The sequence below is a fragment of the Chelonoidis abingdonii genome, chromosome 7 (assembly GCF_003597395.2).
Source record: "Chelonoidis abingdonii isolate Lonesome George chromosome 7, CheloAbing_2.0, whole genome shotgun sequence".
Classification (NCBI taxonomy): domain Eukaryota; kingdom Metazoa; phylum Chordata; order Testudines; family Testudinidae; genus Chelonoidis; species Chelonoidis abingdonii.
Window position 1 is genome coordinate 19481478 of NC_133775.1, and position 19881 is coordinate 19501358.

A 19881-nucleotide genomic window follows, 5' to 3' on the forward strand; every position below is an offset into this window, starting at 1 on the left:
ACCAGCCTGTCACATACATGTGGAATGACAGTGTAGCTTCAGTCTAAACTTTAAGGCAATGTCACAGCAACTTTTTTAAAAATCCATGCTCTAAGCTGGGGCGGGCAAACTTTTTGGCCTGAGAGCCACCTCGGGTTTCCTAAATTTGTAAGGAGGGCAGGTTAGGGGACGGGGTTGTGACCCGGCCCCCAACTCCTAGCTCCCCCCCGCCCGCCCCCCAGACTCCTGCCGCATCCACACACCCCTGTTCCCTGACCGCCTCCAGACCTCCACCGCCCCATCCAACCCCTCCTCTCATTCCTGAGGGCCCCCCCAGGACACCTGCCCCATCCAACCAGCCCTTCGTCCTGCCCCTGACTACTTCCTGCTGCCCCATTCAACTCCCCATTCCCTGCCCTCTGACTGCCCCGACCCCTATCCACATCCCTGCTCCCTGACCACCACCCCAAACTCCCCTGCCCTCTTCCTGAATGCCTCCCTGGGACCTCTGCCCCATCCAACCACTCCCTCTCCCTGATTGCCCCCGCTGCCCCATTCAACTCCCCGTTCCCTGCCCTCTGACTGCCCCGACCCCTATCCACATCCCTGCTCCCTGACCACCACCCCAAACTCCCCTGCCCTCTATCCTTGCCCTTTATGCCTGGAGCACTGGTGGCTGGCAGCACGGCTGTGGCTGGAGTCAGCCACACCACCGTGCAGCACAGAGCTGCGCGGCTGCCCAGAGTACTGTGCCGGCGGCACAGCGTGCTGAGGCTGCAGGGGAGGGGCCGGGGGCTAGCCTCCTTGGCCAGGAGCTCAGGGGATGGGCTGGATGTGGCCCGCGGGCCGTAGTTTGCCCTCCTCTGCGCTAGATCAACACAGTGTAACACCTACTAAATGTGTGGTTTTTTCACAGCCAGTTCCTGAAGATCCCAAAGCTAACTAAAATCAGTGAATCTAGTGTCCTGTTTTTAGAGGGAAAATTTTATTTACTTGTGTGCAGACACCAGATGTGTCTGCAACAGTTGCAATTTTCAATTTGTTTTGTAATCTAAACCATGATGAGAACAAAAATCTTCGTGAGGTGCGGGGATGGAAGGACACAGACAGACGTGGAGAAGGAAGAAGTGAGTGAAGGGCTAGGTTCCCTGTGTGAGCAGTATGCTCACCCTGAGTATCTTGCTTCTGATATATGATTGTGGTTTATAAGCCTCAAAGTTGATTTTGTGAGAACACTCGAGGGTGATGGTGTGGCAGTGAGCAGGAGCAGCCCTAGACTTTGTCAGTCATGGTGGAAAACACACTGGGGGGGGCCCTCCAATGGCTGAGCAATAACAAAACACTCAGCCAGCCAATCAGCAGAATGGGGGAAATAAAAATCACAGCAGTTAGGCACCCCCTGGGAGTTGGAGCCCAGGCCAATGACCTGCTTGCCCACCCCTAGAGCCAGCTTTGCCAGTAGGGTCAGGAAAGGATCTCCAGGAAGAGTAGAACCATATGTTAGGGGTCAGGAAAGTAGTGGTCAAATGAGCAGCTTGGGCAGAATAATGAGGACAAATGAATGAGTAAGCCAGTATTCGATTGTTAAATAACATGACCGATGCTGCTACCACATAAGTGTAACTTCACTAGCGTACAGTGCTCAGAACTGTCTTCTGTAACATGCTGTTATGTTACTATAATGTTTTGAGTGGTCAGATTAGATTGCTCCCCTCTCTTCTTAAACATTGCTGCCAACAACAAGGAGCTTCTCCAATGGGATGGGCTATGCATGTACTCAAAATGGAATTTATGGAAGAGCTGAACTCAGTATCCATGTCACAGATGTGGAAATGGTTCATATATACAGAAAAGGCACTAGTGCTTCTCTAAAGCTTTTTTTTCTACAAGAGCCTTTTGGAAACTCCATAATCTTGGTGACATCCTCTGGGCGTCTTCAAAGCTTTTAGACAACTTCCAACACTCCCCGTCTTATTTCTCAAATAGTTTGAGGAAGGGGAATGGATTAGACTCCAACACCTGAAGTTTCTGAGCTATTCGCTCATTTCTCCACACAGTGTGCAAGTCAGAATTTAACATAGCTTCCTATAGCTTCCCACTTTAGCTGAATTTAGGAGCAGTTATTCTCCTTGGATAGGACAGATGGGATGTGCATCTGGGTTGCCATGGATATATCCTACAGGACCTAGAGTTGTAGCACTTGGTTGAAATACTTTTTATATATTCAGTGCAAATCCTAGTTATCAGTCTGTCTCTCTTGGTTGCATCCTACCTCCTGTTGGCGTCTGTGGGAGTTAGAAATGATGCCTACTTTGTTTTGAGGAGAACAGCTCTAAGACTAATTAGGAAGGGAAAGCATGGTGTGAAATGGAGAAATTAACCTCTAATGCATTTTTACAGCAACTGCCTTTGACCCATTTGGAACTCGCCCAAAGCAATCTGGTCCAGATCTACTGGGTTCTTTTCTTGGTTCATCAAATGCCACTGGTGATCCTTTCCTTCAAGCAACAAGAAGTCCTTCACCTACTGTGCACAGTGACCCTTTTCACATGGGTAAGAAACTCAATGCCTCATCTATTTGTATTTAAAACAGGTGTTTGTATAAGTAATGGTGAGGGAATAAGCCATTAATAAGCCCAAACATATTTATCTCTGAAATAATGACTAAAGCACAGCTGCTCAATGGAGAGAGAAGAAAGGGCTTTCAGTCCCTAGATTTGCATCTTATTTCTAAGTTGAATTCTGTTACACTCCCAGTCTGTATTTAATTATTGAGCCATTTGTGCACATGAAGAAATCAGACCGCTAAACAGCGATGCCTGCTTGTGTATTCATGTGGTTAAGAGGTCTGATATGAACCAAATTACTATTAATTGCATTAAATAGGGCACAGCATACCAGTAAAGAGAACTCAGACTCTTAGTATTTAGTCAGGCATCAGCCTGGATCTATATTTCTGATGGTTCTTCACATCACTTATTTTGTTGTTGTTCAGTTGTTTCATTTTATCTTTGAGTCTCCATCAGACTGATGCTAAGCTTTGTGTGTTTTGAAAAAGAAAAGACACGGTGCTTTTCTGCAGACAGCAATCTCCTGCTGCTGCTGCTCAATCTTAATGTCTTCTCTCTCTATGCCCATTTATTGGTGCATTACCACCAAATAGTTTCTCACTTGAAGTGAACTAGATATCATGTTGTTCATTCAGATACTGAGAACTTTTGATCCTGTAGCCTTCTCTGGCTTAAACAAATCCAGCCCCAAATTAATCCTTGTGTCTGATCATCTGGAAAGAGAACAGGGTACTTGTGGCACCTTAGAGACTAAGAAATTTATTTGAACATAAGCTTTTGTGGGCTACAGCCCACTTCATCAGATGCGTAGAATGGAACATATAGTAAGAAGATAGATAGATATACATACAGAGAACATGAAAAGGTGGATGTTTCCATACCAACGCTAAGAGGCTAATTGATTAAGATGAGCTATTAGCAGGAGGAGGAAAAAAACTTTTGTAGTGATAATCAAGATGGCCCATTCCAGACAGTTGACAAGAAGGTGTGAGGATACCTAACATAGGGAAATGCATTCAATTTGTGTAATGACCCAGCCACTCCCAGTGTCTCTATTCAAGCCCAAGTTAATGGTATCTAGTTTGCAAATTAATTCTAGTTCAGCAGTTTCTCGTTGGAGTCTGTTTTTGAAGATTTTCTGTTGCAAAAGTGCCATCTTTTTAAGTCTGTTATTGAGTGACCGGAGAGGTTGAAGTAGTCTCCTACTGGTTTTTGAATGTTATGATTCCTGATGTCAGATTTGTGTCCATTTATTCTTTTGCATAGAGACTGTCTGGTTTGGCCAACGTGCATGGCAGAGGGGCATTGCTGGCACATGAGGGCATATATCACATTGGTAGATATGCACGTGAATGAGCCCCTGATGGCGTGGCTGATGTGATTAGGTCCTATGATAGTGTCGCTTGAATAGACATGTGGACAGAGTTGGCAATGGACTTTGTTGCAAGGATAGGTTCCTGGGTTAGTGTGTTTTGTTGTGTGGTCTGTGGTTGCTGGTGAGTATTTGCTTCAAGTATGGGGGGCTGTCTGTAGGCGAGGACTGGTCTGTCTCCAAGATTTGTGAGATATCTTGGATGGGATATTCTCGTTGGAAAGTTAGTATTACAAAAGAGAGGATTCTTATCTCACTGGCACGGTTGTATTTTGGCTCTGCCATAACATGGAATGTGGCAGGGTACTGGGCATATCAACTTTGTTAATTGGACACTTGAGTCCTAGCCAGAGCCGGCAGTATCAATGAAAGCAGTTAAACAGTATCTTGGCTCTTTATGGTACTAAATTACAGTGCTAGTGCTGAGAATTTATGAGGGAACTTGGCAGAAAGTGGTTGTGCAGTCCAATAATGTTTGAAAACCGAACCACTTGTTTCTCTCTGCTGCATTAAAGAACCCCAGTTTGGTTTATCCGGATATCTTTATACCACTTCATTAAAATGAAACAACTTGCTGTCCCCTCTGAAATAGTTACACCTTTGCTTTCCTTTAATGTTTCTGTGGCTGCTGATCTTTCCTGGCAGGAGGATGTAAGGTTTTACTGAACTGCTGAGGCCTGGTCTACACTACACGTTTAAATTGATTTAAAGAGCATTAAATCGATTTAACGCTGTACCCGTCCACACTACAACGCCCTTTATATCGATATAAAGGGCTCTTTAAATCGATTTCTGTACTCCACCCCGACGAGAGGAGTAGCGCTAAATTCGATATTAACATATCGGATTATTGCGTGTGTGACGGAAATCCGACGTTATTGGCGCTCGGGGTGTATCCACAGTGCACCCACTGACGCGCGTCTGGACAGCAACTGAACTGCGTGCGCGGTCAGATAACAGGAAGACCCCACGCGAGCTTGTTGAATTACATTTCCTGTTTGCCAGCAGGGAGCTCTGTCAGCACGGGTGGCCGATGCAGTCTCAAATCAAAAAGAGCTCCAGCATGAACCGTACGGGAGATACTAGATCTGATCGCTATATGGGGAGACAAATCTGTTGTATCGAGCTCCGTTACAGAACACGAAATGCCAAAGCGTTTGGGAAAAAAAATCTCCAGATTACACACGCTGCGTGACAAGCGTAATGGAAGCCAGAGACTCAAATGGACGCTCATCGATGGAGGGGGTACTGAGACTCCAGCTATCCACAGTCCACAGCAGTCTCTGAAAAGTATTTGCATTCTTGGCTGAGCTCCCAATGTCTGTAGGTTCAAACGCAGTGTCTGGCGTGGTTCGGGGGAATAGCTCTCAGTTCTCTTCTTCCCCCCCCCGCCCACGTGAAAGAAGGGAAGAGAATCATTTCTTGACTACTTTACAGTGTCACCCTATGTGTACTGAGCTGCTGGTAGATACGCGATGCTGCAGCAGTGAAGAGCAGTATCACTCACTACTCCCCCTCCCTGGTGTAGCGGTGCAATAGGAGTTAACCGTTCCTGCCGAATATCTAACATGTTGACATCGAGACCCAACATTGCTGGTTACTCCCAGTAGATAGGACAGAAGGCTAATAAGCATCTTCATCATAGCAACTGGGGGCTTCAGCCCCTCCCTTTCTGTGTAAGAAAAGATTCTTGTACTGCCTTGGACTGTCATAGCAGCCGCATGCTGGCTCCTCTCCCCCACACCTGCTTAATGTCCTGCCTGACTATCATCGCGCCGGGAGGCTGCTCCCCTCCATTTTATTCACTAAACACTCAGTGTTTCTTTTCCTGCATTCTTATTTACTTCATGACACAAATAGGCAGGACACTGCCACGGTATCCGAGGAAGGTTGGGGAGGAGGGAAGCAACGGGTGGGGTGTTGCAGGCACCCCTGTGAATACTGACACGGAGCAGCTGTGCTCTGATACATTGGTCCTCTGATACACTTGCCTTATTCTAGGCAGGACTGACTTATTTAGAACCATAGGGGGATGACTCAGTTCCAAGTGAGTCAATCCAATTTTGCTTTGGCATTGCGCCCCGCCGATTTCAGCCAGGGGCACTCATGATAGCAGCGACAGTACAGAGGAGAGAGAGAACTGTCATCTCATTGCCAGTTTTCCGGCAGTAGACGGTACAGAACAACCGGTAACCATCTCTGCTATCATTGCAAAAGCAAGTGAATGCTGCTTGTAGCGCTGGAGTATCGCTCTTCTGTCCGCGGCATCCAGTACACATACGTGCTGCGAAAAAAAAGCTGAACGGGCTCCATGGTTCCGTGCTATGGCGTCTGCCAGAGCAATCCAGCGAAAACGGCGCGAAAGGTGTTAGCTTGTTTTTCCAGAGGAAGGAAATGACTGCCGACATTTCCGAACCACCCACGACATAACATGAATTCAACCCAGATTCCAAGGCGGGGGAGACTGTGGGAACTATGGTAGCTACGGAAGAGCTGCCAGATGCAACGCTTCAGAAATGACGTTAGCCTTGCAGCATGGGCACCAATGCCAATTACTGTGCTGTGTGCCGCATGAAATCGAATTTATAATATCAGTTTTATAAAACCGATTTTAGCTAATTCGATATTATCCCGTAGTGTAGACGTGGCCATGGAGAAGTGATTGAGAGTATCTTTTGGCTCCTTCTGAAGCATGATGCTGGCTCAGAACTGTGCTACTTTCTGTAAAGACCAGCTTGAATCATTTTCCCCCACTCACCAAGATGCTGTATTTGATGTCACTTTCCCTTCGATCAGAGCTGGGCTTTGCATTTAATGTGCATGTTTCACTTCCGAAAAGAGGATATGTGCAATCAGTGCTGAAGAGAATCCATGCACTACCCTGGTGGTGGGAATGGGGACACATGTAATCTAGGAAGAGTGCCCGTCACCATGGTATTGGAGCACCATTTCTGTATTGTTCAGAAAGTGCAAACTCATAATGCTGACTAGGTTCAGCTCTTGATAAGCAACTGTTCTGGCTGGCTGTTTATGTCCAAAGCGAGTCACCACATTGTGATTTTGAGGCTTATTTATGAGGTGCATTTTTCATTTTGAATTTTCCCTTTTGTGCTGCTATGTTTATATTTAGGGGGTCCTTACTTTCACAAGACAGGCCTGTTGCTCCAGAGAGAAGCTCATTTTCTCAAGAGTGGTACAAAAAGCTCAACAAAAGATGGAAGGGTCTGTAAATTTGCAGCATTCAATTGAGTTCAGCAATTTCTGGATTCTTTTTTATTTAAAGTACTAAGTGTAAGGGATTATAAGTAAATATATAAGGATCCTAGTGTTGCTCCCCCAAAAGTAGTTCCAAAGTACTTCCCGATTGCCTGGAGAAATAGTCAGCATTACTAGAGTAGAGGGAAATAGGAGGAGGATTCAAGGCAGATAACATACATGGGGAAGAATGAAGGCTTGCTTCATTTTAAAGCATTGAATTAAAAAATTCATCCTGATCTAACTTGAGTTAGAGCTATTTTCTTTACTTAAGACAGGTCATGGTTTTTAATGGACTCTCTCTCTCTCTCTCCTGAAATATGGGATTCCGCAAACATTTCAAAACCTGAATTCTTCTACTGCTTAGAACTTGCCAAGATGAAGGCATCATCTGAATGTGCTAGATACTTTGCTCCGACCTTCCATCCAGTACAGTAGCTCTGTGCTCTGGTCACTACTTAAATTCTTTCAGGTAAATTAATGTGTGGTAGTAGGCATCGCAAACTGGCACAACCTTAATTTCTGATAAAATTGAGTGCAAGCCAACTAATTTTGTTGCCTATAGTAAAACTGTCTAAAATCATCCCCATTTGATAGCTACAGATATTTACTTAAAAATCCTAATGGGAGGTGATCACATTGATTTGGTTAAAGGCAATGGATAAAAATCAGAGAAGTTTGTATTGAACTGTGCAGCTTGTACAACTGAGTTACTTGAAACGGACATTAAATCTGTGTACTGTACTTAACAAAACGTAATGGGGCGGAGTCAAAGAGAAACCTTACTCACAATAGATGTGACTTAATACGTGACTCCTGTATCGTTACCAAATCAGACAGCCACAGAATACCACTATACAATTTCATTCTGCAATATAGGTTTCTTAAATTTTTTGTTTTTTCTTCTGAGTCTGGGTTAGGTTTTCTTTTTGTGATACCTTAAGTAACAATCGTTTTGTTTAGCTTCTAGTACACCAACGGTTGCCATACAACCAGATGTTTCAGGTGGCTGGGAGTGGTCCAACAAATCAGGTTTGTATGGTACCACTTTCTATCCCCTTTTTAAAGGTGAATTCTCAATGGGGAAAATATTACCACTAGCTGAAGAGAGCTGGTTTCATCTTCCATTACCTATTGATGAGTACAGTTTTGTTGTATTAAAAAAACAACAACTTTATTTACTCCATTGATGAAATACACAACTAAGATTCTCTCCTGAACTTAAGGGATCTAGTGCATGCTCCTTCAAAGGCACTGAGGAAGTTATGCATGTGAAATTGCTGTCCTTTGAAGGTGACAAATTGTAGGTTACTGTAACAGTGAACACTGAAGTAGTGCAAACCACTTTTCATGCAGAATTTCACATCCCTGCTCAAAAAAATAAAAGCCTAAATGAGGTGGTGTGGCCCTCTTCTAACCTCCAAATTTTACTTCTCACCATCTGTGAAAGCTGTTTTTTTGCATCAGTGTGCAAGACTTCCAAACTCTGTGTGCTGCAATGTAAATATTGATTGGAAGATGTGAAGGGTTTTGCTTGAAAATTGAACCATTTGATTGAAAATGGTCCTCATTTTGAGTAAAAAACCTGCAAAAGGTAGCAGGTGTTTCATGTATCAGAGGGGTAGCCGTGTTAGTCTGGATCTGTAAAAGCAGCAAAGAATCCTGTGGCACCTTATAGAAACGTCTGTTAGTCTATAAGGTGCCACAGGATTCTCTGCTGCTTTTACAGGTGTTTCATGAAATGCAAACTTCTCAGCCACTGAGGTCTTCAAATAACTGTCTTCAAATTAACTGTGGCTAATGACTAGCTACTACATAAAATTAATTCAAAGCTTTTAAAGTGTTTCACTCCTCCTCCCTCCACCCCACACACATGATTGCAAAATACAATGGCTGCTGTAGAAGCAATCTGAGAATACCAAGCCTAATATTTTCTTGCATAGTTGGTGTCGAATTGTGAGAGAGAGATGAGCCATTTACTTTTCAACGTATAAAATGTCAGCTCAATAGACAAAGCACATTGATGTTCTACAAGAGCATGCTTGACTTAAACATTAAGATGGTAATATACCAGTGTGAATCCTAATGGTAAGTTTGAGCAGAGCTAATGTTACAGATAGGCTTTACAAACTCTGTTTCTCTCTGTAGGTGGCCTTGGTATGGGAAGCAAGTCAGCCGCTACAAGTCCCACAGGATCTCTCCATAGCACTCCCACTCATCAGTCCAAACCACAAACTCTGGATCCATTTGCTGATTTGGGGGCTCTTGGTGCAAATTTAGCAGGTTGTTTTTTAATAACAACTCGGATCACATGGTTGGCCAGTTTAGACAAGATGCTAATGTGGAAGTGTTTCGTTAGAATGGGCAGCTTGGGGTTTGAGGCAGCAGTATTTCTGGGAGGAGGGAGGCAGTTTACTGCACTTGCATCTCAGAGATTGTTTTGAAAAGCAGCTGTTTCAAAGAAGGGAGGAGGAGACTAGATTCTTTATGCCTCTTCAAAGTGGACGACTACTTCTGAGCTTGCATCTACAGGTTCTTGTTGGAGGACTTGGCTGGGATCTCACTACTGTTAGGCAGCGTGGGTTTGTAAGGTATAATAAGTCAATGACTTGCCAATGACAGGTTTTAACTTGTGAGGGGCTGCTGCCTTGATTTTTATCCTTAGCTTAAATCGATGGCAACAAACGTAATAAAACAACAAATAGGGCCTGGCTCAAGCAATATTTTGGACCCCCAAAATTTCAGTGGTTCCTGGGAACAACTCTCCACCTGCCCTTTCAGTGGGCTTTATTTCTTCTTCCTGGGCTTTGATCTTCCTCCCTCCAAGCTATGCATTTTTGCTGTGCCCTAACTCACTGCTCCATCCACGCTTCCCCTAAAGATGGGGCCTGGAACGCCAAGGATCCTGCCTTAATTTGTGTCTTCCTGCAAATGACACGTCACTTTCTGACTACTAGATAAATGCTTTCGGCTTAGTTTGGCCTTCAAAAGGATCAGAGGCCTCCAGGCTCTGCTATTGGAAAGACTTCTGATCACATTGGTTTTAAGATACTTTAATATGTTCAATATCTCTGACTTTTTCTCCCGCTTCTACTTTAGTGTGAACAGAATTTTCTTTCGTTTGCCAGCTCCTCCCGTCCTCTGCTTCTTACGTTGGACAAACTAACATGCCTTTGGCTACCGTTTTTATTTCTTCATCTGTGTCAATGTCAGCATGGTTCTGAAGTTAGGTTTCCCAGTTCCCTCTGCTGGCTTGCCACTTGCTCTGCCAGAACAAAACAAACAAGTGCCAGGCATTATGTAAGAGAGCAGTTGTTGGTCTTGCTTTAGTGAATCTGTATAGTGACATGATGGATTCTAAAAACAAGCAAGAGGTTGGACTCTGCAGGATATGGACCAGACTTTAATGTTCAGCCTAGTTCACATTTTTTAGGTCACATGATCTTAACCAAACTTACATTAAATGTATCTGAATTCAGCTTGATGCTTTAAGCTCTGAAGGATCTTTTTTTTTTTTTTTTTGTTACATCATGATTTTAGTCTTAGCCATTTTGGTACCTTATGCCTCTCAGGAAGTACTGTGTGTCTACGCATACAATCTCATGGCAAATGTTTTAGTAAATGTTGCTTGGCATTGTAACTACTACAAGAAATTGTTTGGTTCCTGACTGTCCACCCTGTGTAGCACACAAGGAGCTACCTGTGCTTACTGTTAGTTTGTATTACAATAGCCTGTAGAGGTTCCAATCCACATCAGGGCCCTTTTCTGCTAGGTGCAGTATAGACTTAGCAAAGGAAATTCCCTGCTCCTGAGAGCTTACAACTAAATATAGACTAGACTAAGACCAAAGGAGACCAGTGAAGTGACTTGCTCCAGGTCACACAACAGGTCAGTAGTTGAGTCAGGACACTGGATTCTGTTTCCAGCTCTAAGACCAGTACCCCGTCTATTGGAACATGCTGCTAAGTTTTTTTTCTTTTCTCTTCACCTCTTCCTGTATCACAGGGGGGTCTTCATTTGCCAGCAAACCAACCACACCGACAGGAATAAGTGGAGGATTCCCTCCTATGGGCTCTCCACAGAAACCATCTCCCCAGCCAATGGGAGGTAGTGGTTGGCAGCAAGGTGCCGGATACTCCTGGCAACAATCACAGTCCAAATCCCAGCAAAACATACCACATGCGTCTCCACAGAACAGGCCCAACTACAATGTGAGCTTTTCAGCAATGCCTGGTGGGCAAAACGATCGTGGAAAAGGACCAGCCAATGCTGGTAAGTTGTGTTTTTTTTTTTGTTTTTTTTTGTTTTTTTTTTTTTTCTCTCCCTCATCCCACCCCAAATGACTTCCAAAATGTTTGCTGCTATTTAATGTAGCTCATTGCAAAAAGAGATGAACAATTTATGACTGGAGTAAATACAACCAAACTGATCATTGTATGATCTCCGAGGGCAATTACATTTTGTACTTGGGCAAGGAGAGACAGAGGGGAATAATGATTCTGAAGCTTGGTGGTACTCCAGAAATTCTGAATTCCTAACACTCCTACAGCCATATGGGAATGGGCGACGGGATGAATCACTTGATTACCTGTTCTGTTCATTCCCTTTGGGGCCCTGGCATTGGCCACTGTTGGAAAACAGGATACTAGGCTGGATGGACCTTGGGTCTGACCCAGTATGGTCGCTCTTATGTTCCAAAAGCGGCGATAGATTTTGTGTGGCTCTGTTTGAGTGTCCAGCTAGACATGTCTGATTGCAGAACATGTTTCCCTTCAACTGGAACCTCGTGCTTGGAAAGCCTGAATCTGAAGCCCAAGTATATTAAGTTGGATACATGCAACTAGTTGCCATTTCTGAAAATGCCTTATGCTCTGGGCGTGGTTTCTACATCATGAGGTGAGAATTTACATACAGGCTGTTGAAGTATTAAGAGGTTATGTGCTTTGTGATCAGAATATTGCTTGGTGGGCAACTTGAGGAAGATGATGATGTTTAATCATACTACATATTTACAAGAGTAGACGCTAACTTAAGCTTTCTGATTTTTATTAAGACTCAAAACCAAAGGTGTCTGCTGATTTTGAAGACCTATTATCTGGTCAAGGCTTTAATGCCCACAAAGACAAAAAGGGACCCAGAACAATAGCTGAAATGAGAAAAGAAGAAATGGCTAAGGATATGGACCCTGAAAAGTTAAAAGTAAGCTGCATTCTTGTTGTAATCTGATAACTGTACCCACATTTGGAATGACTTTCCTTCCAGCAAGCTGAAGACTGAAATCCAGCTCAGTTTCTTCCTTTAAAATAAGTAAAACTAGTCACTTGTCAGCTTAGTTTTTAAGAACAAACTCCTGTGCCAGAAACTACTAATGCCTTCGTTTACAGTATTCCTGTATTCACTTAGCACACACTCCATTCTAGTATGCATTCATCTACTGCATATTTGGGGTCCAAGATCTACTAAAATTTACTATATCACACCGAATTCCTCAGCTAGGCATCAAACTATCGTAGTAGAGCCACATTTAAATACAAATGATCACTTGCTCCCTCGCTTTCCACTCACAATCCTTAACTACTTACGTGAGATCTGCCATCTTAGCCAGCACACCAGGAGATTGAGCTGGGGACCCCCAGAGCTGAACGCTTGAATTGCTACAGTTTTAACTGAAGAACCACATCTCTTTAGCTGTGTCTGTAACCAACTTGCATCATGTGCAGATTGGGCTCCGAGCAAGCCGTGTAACACACACCAATATGTTATGTTTGTGTGGAAAAGAAACACTTGGAAAGCAACTAATGCATTTTTAGCCATTTTAATACAACTTAGCCGCTAGAAATGAAGAGCTCGCACTAGGTGACTAGTCAGCTCTCTGGAGACCACCAGCAAATGCTATGGTTGCTTACATACCACAATTGGGGAAGTTTGTCTTTGGAAAATCCCAATTCTCAAATCCAAGATCACAAAATACAACCTTTTTTTTTTTTTTTTTTTTTTTTTTTTTTTTTTTTTTTTTTAAGAGCACTTCTCTGCTGTAAAAGTTTTTTTGTTTTAAAATGTTAGTCCAGAATAGAGCTGAACAAATCTTTTTTTTTCCTCTGGTACAAAAAAAAACTTAAAAGCTTCATAAGCTGGCATGATGGAGAATTCTTATTGTAACTTCAAAAGCAGCCTTTCCAAGTGAAAGCTGCTCTTTCACCTAGAATTTTTCCCCCATTCTTCCTCTGCCCCCAACTTTCCTGCTCCCCATCTCAACACATCCATAGTGAGCGGGTAGGGGAACTTGACAGTGTTCGGGTCTTTCAGTAAATCCTTAAATCTTCTCTGGATTTGAGAACAGTCCTCAGGGAATGTTCCTGGAGTTCTCGCTTGTGGTTTAGATCAGTCTCTGTGGTAAACTGAGTTTCTTGCTCAGTGACATTGCCATGGCTGGTGCTCTGCCCTAGGACTTCAGTTAGCCATACCTGCTAAAGTCAGGGCTGCATTATGTCCTCTGTATTTGTTGATCTCACATGCTCTAGCATTCTCATCTGCTGAAATTCTTTCTCTTTGAAGCAGACTTGTTGATAGAATTGCCAGATTATGTCCTGCGTGAGCCATTCCAGGTGGGAAACTGTTGCTACCGAAGCTATCAAGGGTAGAATAGGGAGGGAGGAGGAATAGCTCAATCAAAAACAAAGTAAACTTTGTTAGCAAAATACAATGTGTTAAATTTGACAGTGAAAGGCTTGGGGATGAGTCTGGATGTGCAGATAAGAGGTGCAAAATGTTCTAAACATTCAACAACGAATATTAATACCAGCTTGATTGCAACTAGTTGTAATCTTCATACTAATTGGATAATACTCTTACCTAGTATACGCTACATCAAACTAGCTGAATTACTAGAATTAAGTTTAGTGCATGCAATATTGTCTTTCCATTAGCATCTTGCAGAGCAAATGAATTCACCAGTCCAGTTGATTTTCACAATGCCCTTTTCTTCTGATGCTTTTTACTCCTGTGAGTCATCTCTTATTTCAGAGCTGTTGAACTATTTATAGTAACTTTGTCTGTCTTGTTAATGGGAAAGTAGGGCTGAAATTGGCAACCGCTAAAGATTACTAAATTGCTGTAACTACAATATTTGGCTATTGGATTATGTACCTTGCTAGGCATGAAGGGAAATCTTAAGGCAAAGTCCTCCAAAATCTAAAGATGCATTTCTTCTTAAAGCTACATGGCCAAATGTGGCTCTTCTCAGCCTCCTGCAAAAGGATTATTTTAGTTATACACCTTACATTCAAAGGAATGTACATATTTCAAGCTTCATATGGAGCATGAATTATGGAGCTCAACCACTAGAGTTTGTTACATTGACAGTCCATTGATAACGACAAAACCTGTGCAGGAAATTTTTTTGAGTGAGAGCTGGTGCACAGGGGCAGTCCTCCTCTCTTGGCTGTGGAAACCAGATTCTAGCAGCACGAAGAATTGTTATGGCTGGGGACTTCCTTAGCTGCAGTGGGTGACCAGGACATCGTCCATGCCTTGTCATACTAACCATCCCTCATAGCACATTGCTGAACCACCTTTGTGGCCGTTGAATCACAAATTGATTTCCTCCACCCAGTCCGTTGGAACAGTCTTTGCTTGCTAGAGGAAGGCAGTTTCCCTATCTCACCGAGGGCAAACGACGCATCGGCTACCCTCACCTGGTTTAGCCTGCTTGTTGCAGCAGTTTACTGGGGTGTGGCTGGTGTCGCATGCAAACAGCTACTTGGGAGCCACAGGTGAGAACTGAGTGTAGATGGGGACCAAGCAGATGAACTGTTCCCTAAGGAGCACAATGTATTCCTCCAACAAAGGTAGTACCCCTCCCTAGTATCCCCCAAACACCCCACCACTAAAGTACTTGTCGGAGAAAGCAATAACAAATTACCTGGCTCTTGACCCACCTGTAGCATGTAGTGTGGTCTTTCCTGGTGCATGTCAGCATAATACTGACGGGATAGCGCATTAGGACTGAGAGTGAGCTCATCATTGGCATGGTCCCCCTACATTGCCACCTATCTAGATTTCAATCTGCACAGATTTAAGTGGAGGCTAAGTGCCAGTATTACATAGCAACAGATCTATATCTAGCTTCAGGTCACCTGGGTACTCTGGGGACTAATAGCATAGGGCTTTGCCCATATGGCTGCCTAGTTCATACCCTATTTAGGGCAGTAGCAGTCAAATGTTTCCAACAGAGCTCTTCAGTGTGAGCTGGTCAGTCCTCTTCTTAGTGGTACTCTTATTGGTGACCTCTGCAGAGGAATTACCCTCTGATTCCTAAGGTTGGGTCTTCCAAGTCAGAGCTGAGGAGAAAGGAAAAAAAGTTGCTTTTCCTCTTCTATGGATAAATGGAATTTCAGTCTTTACTGTGGTAAATCTTTCATCTTTCACACTTTTTGATCGCACTTAATCCTCATCACAGCCTTCTGACAAGAGCATAATCTCCATCTTACAAATAGGGAAACTGAGGCTGAAAGATGAGACGTTTTGCTCAAATCCAGAGGCACAGTTATTAGAGCTGGGTTTCACACTGAAGAACTCTGCTGCCGCTGTGCAATTTAGAGTTGTAAATGTCAGCCGATGTGATGTGTTGGATCACAGAAATCCCCTTGGGGGCTGCCAGCTGATGTGCCAACACTACTTCTGCCTCTGCTTTCCCTGCCAGCTTGGGACTCCAGCACCCTGTCTTGTTGAGCCAGCCACACCAGTCTGCTCCAGCACAGACCCAGGGTCTGAACCACATGCCCCAAAGCTGCAGACCTAACTGAAAGCAACTTAAGAAGTGTTCCTGTCTTCAAAACTCAGATGCCCAACTCCCAATGGGATCCAAACCCTAAATAAATCCATTGTACCCTGTATAAAATGTATCCAGGGTAAACTCATAACTTGTTAGTTCTCTGTAATACTGATAGAGAGGTATGCACGACTGTTTGCCCCCCTCCCCAAGTATTAATACATACTCTGGGTTAATTAATTAATAAAAAAAATCACTTTTTACTTAATACAGAAAGTAGGATTTAAGTGGTTCCATGTAATAGCAGACAGAACAAAGTGAATTACCAAGCAAAATAAAATAAAACACGCAAGTCTAAGCCTAGTACAGTAATAAAACTGAATACAGATACAGTCTCACCCTCAGATGTTTCAATAAGTTTCTTTCACAGACTGGATGCCTTCCTAGTCTGGACACAATCCTTTCCCCTCATAGAGCCTTTGTTCCAGCTCAGGTGGTAGCTAGGGGATTTCTCATGATAGCCACCCTCTTTGTTCTGTTCCATCCACTTGTATATCTTTTGCATAAGGTGGGAATCCTTTGTCTCTCTGGGTTCCCACCCCTCCTTCTCAATGGAAAAACACCAAGTTAAAGATGGATTCCAATTTAGGTGACATGATCACATGTCACTGTAAGACGTCAAGCCTTCATTCCTCCCAGCCTGACTCACAGGAAGGCCTGCCTGCGAACAGCCATTCACAGTCAGTTGTCCTGGTTGATGAGAGCCATCAAGAGTCCAAACCACCATTAATGGCCCACACTTTGCATAATTACAATAGGCCCTCAGCGTTACTTCATATTTCTAGTTTCAGATACAAGAGTGATACATTTATACAAATAGGATGACCACACTTTGTAGATTATAAGCTTTGTAATGATATCTTGCAAGAGACCTTTTGCATGAAGCTTATTCCGGTTACATTCTATTCACACTCATCAGCATACTTTCATAAAATCATATAGAGTGCAACATCACAGACGGCTATTGGCCATTCCCCTTTAGCACTGAATATGCCCTTCTGAAATCTATTTTGTAGATTCCTTTTTTTTTTTTTTTTTTTTTTTTTTTGATCAGGTATCGGTTCAATGCTTTGTGGAAGTGACCGAAGGTTGTCATAAGGGAGATATTGTAGGAAAAATGGGTGCAGACTCTTTAATGACTTAATTACTTTCTAAAAAAAAGAACAGATTCCAAAGATGGAACATGAGAAGAATGGGATGGGGAGGAAAGGAAGTGGTACTGGCTCAGTCAGTTTCTGATCTTAAATTATGTGACTACATTCACCAGTATCTGGTGAGCTGCCCTGCTGGGACATAGTTATCGTCTCTCCAGGGTAATCCCCTCACAATTAAATGTTAAAAAGGGGCTGTTCAGTCACTGCAGTTGTGCATCAAAGCTTGCCATGAGAAGTCCACCAATCTATTCCCAAGGGAGGGTGGTGGTGGTAAGTAACAAAGTCACACTGCCACAAAAGGCTACAGTGGTGGTACAGTCACCTTTGACGATCCTGAAATACTTATCTCCAAGACTGTACTCATGTGACTCATGTACAGAAGGTGAGTGGAATCTAAACTGTTGTTCCTCCCTACCCCAATACACCAGAGACTCCTTAAACAGATGCTTTAAGAATTGGAAAAACGGGACTCATCCTATCGTTTCCTCAAACTTTAAAGGTTTTGCCGCCTAGATAAACACTACTTGCTCTTAAAGCCTCCTCCCACCTATGCTTTGCTATAAAAATCCTTGTAAGAAGTTCTTTTTAAAAAGGGGGGAAAAGAAAACTTTCTCCACTTTGAGACTCTCTGATAACATGTTCTTCAGCCTTTTCTAAAATCTGGGCCTGAGTGTGGGGATGGGGAGTGATCCTTGGAAACCCTTGCCATCTAAATGGCAAAATGTGGATTTGACACTCTTCGCATTGGTAATGGACGCTTTCTTGTTGAGAATTGTCTCATCTCCAGATCCTAGAATGGATTGAAGGGAAGGAGAGAAACATAAGAGCACTGCTGTCAACAATGCATACAGTGTTATGGGCTGGAGAGACTAAATGGAAACCCATTGGCATGGCAGATCTTGTAACTCCAGAACAAGTGAAGAAGGTCTACCGGAGAGCAGTGCTTGTTGTTCATCCTGACAAAGTATATCTTTTATTTTTAAGAACTAATCTCATGAACAATTGAAAGGTGTGGTAGAAAGCATGAGATGTGATTGCACCAACTCGTTAAATGGTTGAATAGGGAAATTGAATCCAAAAAGTGCTAACCTTGTTCTCAAGACCAGTCCCTTAAATGAGCCCAGGCAGTTCAAATTGGGTACAAACTTCCCCCCAAATACAAGGATGTTCAGATTCAGGGTTTTGGTTCATCCTCGCATTTTAGTTTTTGAGCCAAATTGTCTATGAACTGCTCCCATACTATCAAATGTCCTGCAGATGGGAAGAGGTGTGTTTTTTTTGTTTGTTTGTTTGTTTGTTTTTTGCTGTTTGTTTTTTCCTTAAGTGATCTTTACTTTTATAATGATTTGAAGATAGAAGACAGGCTACAGTGTGACATGAAACAGGAGATTGATGATCAGATTTGGTCCATTAGCCCTGGTATTCTGGGGATGCTCCATCTTTGAGAAGATGGTGGTTTTGGTTTTGCTCTACCCATGGCCCCAAGACTGGGTTTGTATAACCAGGGATGACCATTGAGAACAATGTTTGGGTTGAGGCTTGCAAGGTAGGGAGGGAGATGCTTCTGTTGGGAAGTTGGAATGACCTGCTGTCAGACAGCAGCAGCCTTCGTTGCATGTAAGGTGATGGCCAACTCAGTGTCGTTTCACGAAAGCCTGAGGTTTAAAACTCTCATTGCCCTCATCTTGGGGCTGCAGTGCTGTACTCTGGAGTTGCAGAAAGCCTTCCAGATTAGCTGTGAGGTGCCCTCGTATACTGGAAAAGCTGTGGAGAAGCGGGAGGGCCATGAAGTTTCATTAAGATGTACCCAGGGTGAGTAAGAGTGGTTAGGTTTAGTAAAGCAAACTGAGAAGCGCCCCTTTTTTTTTTTTCCCCCCTTGAAGTAAACTACTAACTACTTTAAACTACAGTGTTTTTAAATGTCAATTGTATGTATTCTGGTTTAGCAGATGGGTGATGGATTCTTTACTTTGCTCTCTTTTAGGCTACAGGACAGCCATATGAACAGTATGCAAAGATGATCTTCATGGAGCTAAATGATGCCTGGTCAGAATTTGAAAACCAAGGCCAAAAGCCTTTGTATTAACCTACTTTCTCAGACTTGTGCTCGTGTTCATATAGTCTCTGATCACAACTTTGCAATTTTCACAGATCACCAAAATCTGGCTGGAAATTTGGACGTTTCAAAATTGCTCATGAACCTAACACTTATCATGAAGAACAAAACAGATGTTCCCTCATACATATATCTCACGCATTTCAAAATCACAGGAGAATTTTAGCCACATGTCTCCTAAAGGGACCTGTGTAGCTAAAATTGCTCATAATACTTTGGAAACATATCCTATATTTCCAGAGTTAAGTAGGGTGAGGGAGGAATGCATTCTAGACAAAAGTGGAACTGTTTTGTCAGAAGTGGGACTCACATGTCCCAAGACAATGAATTGTAGCAAGACACCGCACTTCAAGTGAGTGCAATAACTGGAGATTATGTCCAAGCTGAGATCCAAATGTAAGTGTTTGCCTCCAGGGATCTGGTTTAGGCACATCTATAATAATTATCCTCATTTGATATCTAATCACTTTTAGGATATTCTCAAAGACAAAACTGAGCAACTGGATAAGTCAAGTCAATATGGCAACTTAACACCTTAAGCAGAGAACTGTACTTCACATTACAGCCAAGCAGTGAAATATTTAGAACAAATTCTACAGCACCG

The 19881-nt window shown here is 43.1% G+C and overlaps 1 protein-coding gene across 5 annotated transcripts in view; it reads left to right on the forward strand.

The window, feature by feature from the left end:
- DNAJC6 (DnaJ heat shock protein family (Hsp40) member C6) overlaps positions 1–19566 on the forward strand; it is a 92001-nt gene extending 72435 nt beyond the window's left edge. For 3 of the 5 annotated variants that reach the window (XM_032779601.2, XM_075067670.1, XM_032779598.2), the window contains 7 exons: positions 2380–2532; positions 8140–8208; positions 9325–9459; positions 11183–11449; positions 12231–12376; positions 17949–18125; positions 19146–19566. In XM_032779601.2, the coding sequence (XP_032635492.1) occupies positions 2380–2532; positions 8140–8208; positions 9325–9459; positions 11183–11449; positions 12231–12376; positions 17949–18125; positions 19146–19247 (1049 nt within the window). In that variant the 3' untranslated portion in view covers positions 19248–19566. The remainder of the gene's footprint in view (positions 1–2379; positions 2533–8139; positions 8209–9324; positions 9460–11182; positions 11450–12230; positions 12377–17948; positions 18126–19145) is intronic. The other 2 variants (XM_032779599.2, XM_032779600.2) reach the window with 2 other exon arrangements.
- The last annotated feature ends 315 nt before the right edge of the window (positions 19567–19881 follow it).